The 6,000-nt window shown below is 42.6% G+C and overlaps 1 protein-coding gene across 5 annotated transcripts in view; it reads left to right on the forward strand.

Annotated features, from left to right (window-relative positions):
- The window catches only part of CARS2 (cysteinyl-tRNA synthetase 2, mitochondrial), a 263,903-nt gene extending 259,469 nt beyond the window's left edge, over nucleotides 1-4,434 (forward strand). For all 5 annotated transcript variants that reach the window (XM_030201547.1, XM_030201546.1, XM_030201544.1 and 2 more), the window contains 2 exons: nucleotides 916-1,161; nucleotides 4,054-4,434. In XM_030201547.1, coding sequence (XP_030057407.1) covers nucleotides 916-1,161; nucleotides 4,054-4,107 — 300 coding nt within the window. In that variant the 3' untranslated portion in view covers nucleotides 4,108-4,434. The remainder of the gene's footprint in view (nucleotides 1-915; nucleotides 1,162-4,053) is intronic.
- Nucleotides 4,435-6,000: the final 1,566 nt, after the last annotated feature.

Raw genomic sequence — 6,000 nt, forward strand, 5'->3', positions numbered from 1 at the left:
CATTCGCAGAGGTGCAAGTGGTATCGGTGGATGAGATTTATAGATCCGCATCATGGGCCTCAGTACACTCTTTTGCCACACATAGGCTGGATGTGGTGGTACACCAGGATGCATCCTTCAGTATGGCGGTGCTGCAAGTTGGGATGGTTCAGTCCTGCACTTCTTGAGGACTGCTTTGTTACATCCCACAAGTCTCTGGATTGATCTGAGGGATGCTGTGGAAGGGAAAATTAGTTCTTACCTGTTAGTTTCTTTCCATTAGTCACGAAAGATTAATCCAGAGGCCTGCCCTCAACGTGATCATCAGTTTTTATGTGTGTTTGCTCTCTGGCAGAAATGAGTGGCACAGTCATTGCATAGGTTTGGAAGAATTGTTTAACAGGGGAGTTGGTATGCCATTTGGGAACTCAAACTGGCTGTCTAGCATTGCAGGATTAGCTGCAGTATGTTTTGTGCTATGGGCACGCTGATGATGCATTAGATTTGGTTGCCCAGGGGCATGGATCCCCTCTTAGGTCATACTGTTAGGGCACCCTTGGTTGCACCAGTTCTCTTTTGTTTGCTCTTTTTAGAGGCAGGAGATTTCTCTCATGATTCGTGTTCTTCACTTCTTGGGTGTTGACAATACTAAAAGCGATGCCAGGGTTCTATATGGCTGAGCTCTGATGTTCTCTCTATCTCCACCTGCTTGTAGACAGACATAACCCACAAGTCTCTGGATTGATCTGTTGGGACTAATGGAAAGAAAATTAACAGGTAAGAACTAATTTTCCCTTAAGATACCAAAATTTCTTTGAGGTCTTGCCAACTTAGCATGTAATCCATATAGTTTGCATACATTAAACATGTGTCTACTGGAGAACCCATGCCAATTCCTCATTTTGTTAATTCTGATTGTCCATGGTTTATTTATAGAATGCTACAGAAGAGGAAAGTTCAGCCACACTCTGTAATGTGTTAGATGAGCTGGTAAACTTCCGTACCAAGGTGCGCAATTATGCACTGGCTACGCAAGAATTATCAGTTGCTGAAGAAAGCCCCATGATGTCAAGACAGGAGCAGAAAGAGAAAAGAAAGCAGTTGCTTCTTGAGAGAAAATCACTTCTAGAGGCTTGTGACTTCTTACGGCAACATCTTGCTGCTTTTGGAATCAACATAAAGGTAAAATGATAATTTTTTTTTTTTAATTTGTATTTTGTTAGGTCTTTCCATCTTATAGGGATATACTTTGTTTTCTCAGAGGACAAACATGAAAGCAGTCCTCATATGTGGTTGGTCATTGAAGCAGTGTAGATAAAGCCTAATGGGCTACTGAGGATGTACTACAGAGCATGTGCAGGAGTTCCTGTGTTAGCATCATCATGCAGGGCCATTTCAGTTCTACTTGACTCCTACTCAGAGGTCACTTATTTTTCCATCTGCAAACCAGTAAACAGTTCAGTTTAAATTCATGTTTTTTGACAAGTTGTTGCCTCTTTTTGGCTCTGCTTTTCCATTTAGTAAACCTTGGGTTTTCCAAAGAGTTTCTAAGTTTTCTTAATTTTTATTTTTATTTCTTTGGGGGGGGGGGGGGGGGGGGGGGCAGGGCTATGGCATGCACCATTAGGGATTCCTGTCTTTATCGATCATTTGATTTCAGCCAGTATCCCAGAAGATGAAGAGGATAGGCAGCTTCATAAAATGCACCCAATTTAGAAATATCATATCAGACACCATCACATGTGATTTGTGTTTGTTTTGATTGGGGCCTAGGCACAACATGGCTAGTTGTTCTACCTGCTAACAGATGACGGATGTCTTTGTAGCTGTATATGGAGAGGCACGTCAGCTCCCCAAAGTCTGATGCAAGTCTATCGGCATCAGCAGTATTAACCTTAAAGGGCCTTGAAGCTGAATCAAATGCTGATTCTGCATGAAGATAGCATTGATATAAAACACCAAGTCATCATCTGTTTCACCTGATGTCATCAAATGATTCTGATACATTTGCACTGGCATCTAAGGACACTGATGCAAAGTGTGAAGCAACGGCAAACTGCAACATTCTTTCATTAATTTATATTGTTTTGTAAAGCACTTAGACCTTATTGGGGATAAGTGGTATAGCAAAGTTACTTACAAAGTTATAGCAAGTGTTCTCTGAGGACAGCAAGCATATATTCTCACATGTGGGCGACATCATCCACAAAGCTCAGTGCAGACACTGCCATAGTGTACTGTCACTTTAAAACTTTGAGGCAGTGAAGGAGAAAGAGAGATATTGGAACACCTTGGACCAAAAACTGTTGATGCTTCCCAGCCAGAAAAAGGCCTTAGCGGGGTCCTAAGGCAGAAAAATGGAAAAAAAAATGTATTTAATTAAAAATAAGGAAAAAATGATGAAAATAAATGTAAAGTGGAAACACTAAAATTTGACAAAAGAAATATCCTGAAAAAGGGACAGCACCAAAAAAGCAAAGTTTGACGCACTGAAGAGAGGTTAGAAACACAACTTGTCTGCTCTGCAGAAAACACAAGACTTCTGGTCCCGAACTCGAGCGTCAGGTAGGAAGGCACCCTGCACATGACAGTGCACTATAGCAATGCATTCACCGGGTTCCATGGATGACGTCACCCTCATTTGAGAATATTATGCCTGCTTGACATCGGAGATCAATTATATATATTGTAAACTTGAGTCCTCATCAATGCACAGTGCTGAGCAGGGAAAATATGGTGACAGCTTTACAACCTTTCAAGTATACCCTTCTGCATCTGGAGTCGTTCAACAGTCTTTAGGGGCCCACAGTCCCAACCACTGATGTTACATTTCTTACTGCACTCCATATACCTTTAGATAAGATCATCCAGGGATGTTGTAGCTGGTGCTGATTCAGTACATCACCTGCAGTGCAAAGGAAGGTGCAGCCTATCTCGGAACCCGTGGTGATATCTGAAGGCAAGGAATTGACACCAGTGCCTTGAAGGGCATTGGTTCTGATTTCAGACATTCCAGAAACCATCCCTAGTGTGTGGGTCTGCATTGATGTGTAAGCCACAGCAATAGAGAAACCTCAGTGAGGCCAGGGCCATACTGAGGGGTAGTCAGTAAAATGTATCAGTGGCTTTGGTCATTTTTGAAGGATCAGCCATCAAGTGTTGTGGTGGTGGTAACATTCCTCCCCCTATCAAGTTGTGGTATGGTGTTCCCAAGGGTTCTTATCTTTCCCTCCTATCTTTAAATATTTTTCTTCAGCCCTTGGGTAGATTGATAAGGCCATAAAATCCCAACTGGTTTATGTAAGCTAATAATCTTCTGTTACTATTTCCATTGGGAAATGAGAGCAAACTTATTTTCATTCAATTTAATTCCAGTGTTTCTATTCAGCTTAACCTGCAGGTTTGGGCTTTTTCTCTGATTGGCTGCAGAGTAATAAGCCTGGTACAAGTAAAAACAATAAGGAGACTGCACCCTTTTTTAGACCATGATGCATGTCATACTGTGGTCCAAGCACTGATTAACCCACTATCTAGTCTGTCTGTATATGAGGTTTCCAGGGAAGCTACTAAATCAGACATTAGCATGGAGTCTTGTTGTGAATGGTGGGTCTCTTGGCATCAAATCTCATGGCATATCTCAACCTGAGACAAGCTCAGAAGACTTTACATTCTTAGTGGCTACACTCTGTTCAGCAAGGCCCAGATTTAGGAATAGACAATGGACACCATTGCCTCCAGTGCCAAATTTTGATAGGCAAAAGAGTGTCATCTCTGCTGCCATTCCTCAATATGGGCCTGCTGTAGTGCATCCTCCATTCATTCAAGCACCAATCCCCAAGCAGCAGTGGCAGCTCGTAAGAAAATTTCAGCTTGGGGCCTACCAGCTCACATGTATTGGTGAACCCTGCAGCATCCCATCCCTCACACAGGTTTTTATGGTGATAGGCTAATCTGCTTTTATTAGTACCTTTTTGACATTTCTTAACTTTAGGAACTAAATGATCAATTATAAGCAGAAATCAGCACAAAAAGGGATGAATGTATATCTGAAATATCTTTTGTTCATTTTCACAGGACCATAGTAATTCATCAACCTGGGAAATGATGGCTGAAAGGATGGGCAAATAAAATATGCCTTTATGTATCCAAATAAAGGACGTTGACTTAAGAGAAACTGAGCTATTGAGTGACACTTTCTGGCCTCTCCATTCACCCTATCACTCTATTTAAAATTACCAAAACAATATAGTTTGTGAGCCCTCCTGCGACAGAGAAATATCCAGTGTACCTGAATGGAACTCACCTTGAGCTACTACTGAAAAAGGTGTGAGCAAAATCTAAATAATAAATAAGTTGGAAAAGAAGAAGGCAGCAAGACTGATCTCCAAGGTCTGTTCTTCTGTATGTGATCATGCATTAATGTAGGGTGTTGGGCAGAATGGCAGCTATAACATTTATGTCCTTTGCCCCACCTTCCATATTTCTTTCTCCCCTTCTCCAGCATCTGTTTACCTAGCTCTTTCTCCGGTATTTATTTACCCTCCTTTCTAGCACCAGCTCCAGCCCCTTTCTTTCTCCTATGCCCATGTTCAGCCCCAGCCCCCTTCTCTCACCTCTCCCCACTTTTAAGCCCCCAGTTACAACTCCAAGCTTCTTCTCCCTCCTGCTACTTTCAGCTTCAGCCCCCTTCTCCCATCTGCCCCCTTTTCAGCATCTAGATCCAGCCCCATTCATCTACCTGCTCCCCTCCCATTTCCAGCCCTAGCTCCCTTCTCTCACCTATTCTACTGTTTCAGCTCCCAGTTCCAGTGCTACCCCATTCTCCTTCCTGCTCCCCGTTCCAGCCCCAGCCCCCTTCTCCCACTGTTTTGACTTGGAACAATGCCTAGGAAAGAGGCGAACAGGAACTAAAGCCTAGCACTTAAATACATTTTTAGAGCCACAGAGCACATATGCTTTCATCAAATGGCACAACTCTTTTCACGTGAGCGCGCGGGCTCGTGGCTCGCCTGCCTCCTCGTCGGCTATGTTCAGCAATTTTTTATATCAAAATGCACTAATATTAACTTTACAAATAGTAAACTCTTTCAGTCCCCAGGGGTTAGCATTCAGAAGAAAATGCTTACTATAGAGGACCGTTCCCTGAAGAAGCCTTTGTGGTGAAACATGGTCCATGTTGACATTTTGAGCCTGGTATTTGGTCTTGTTGACCTTTTAAGATAGTAAATAGTAAACTCTTTTGACTTATTTATAAAGTGCATTTTGATATTAAAAGATTGTTGAATGTGGCCGGTGGGGAGGCGGGTGGGTCGTGTGCCTGTGTGCTCATGTGAAAAGAGTTGCCACCGAGGCCAGCCGATTAAAGTGTGAGTGTTTGTGGCTGTAGAATGTTTTTAAGTGCAGGGCTATAGTTACTGTTGTATGAGTAGTGCTCCCACTTTTAATAAAAGGTTTTGAGGAACCATTTTAACAGTAAAGAGGAGAGAGCACACAAACATTTCAAAAGAAAAAATGCAGTTTATTTATAGCTAGCCCAAAGGTTTTAAAAGCAAATTTAATGTATATATTTAAAGCTAATAATAATAATAACAACAACAACAACAACAATACATCACCGCAATAAATCGCAACATCCTAGCTAAGTCACTTTATTCAACTCAGGCTAGGAAAGTCCCTCTGACCATTGAGTACAGTCAGGAGTAATATTGGAGGAGGTGCAACAACTTGTCAGCCCCAGAGCTTAAGACTTTGGCTTCCAGAACTTTGCAGTTCAGTTAAATAATAGTGTTTCTTCCTGATTCACATCTTGCCTGTCTGGGTCAGCTGGCAAAGACCCAGATGGGCATGCCTTGTTTAATTCCTTCTATGGAAGGAGGAGTGGCCTAGTGGTGGACTTTGGTCCTGGGGAACTGAGGAACTGAGTTTGATTCCCGGCACAGGCAGCTCCTTGTGACTCTGGGCAAGTCACTTAACCCTCCATTGCCTGCCGCATTAAGCCTGCCATGAGTGGGAAAACGCGGG

Source organism: Microcaecilia unicolor, chromosome 4 (genome assembly GCF_901765095.1).
Source record: "Microcaecilia unicolor chromosome 4, aMicUni1.1, whole genome shotgun sequence".
Taxonomy (NCBI): Eukaryota; Metazoa; Chordata; class Amphibia; order Gymnophiona; family Siphonopidae; genus Microcaecilia; species Microcaecilia unicolor.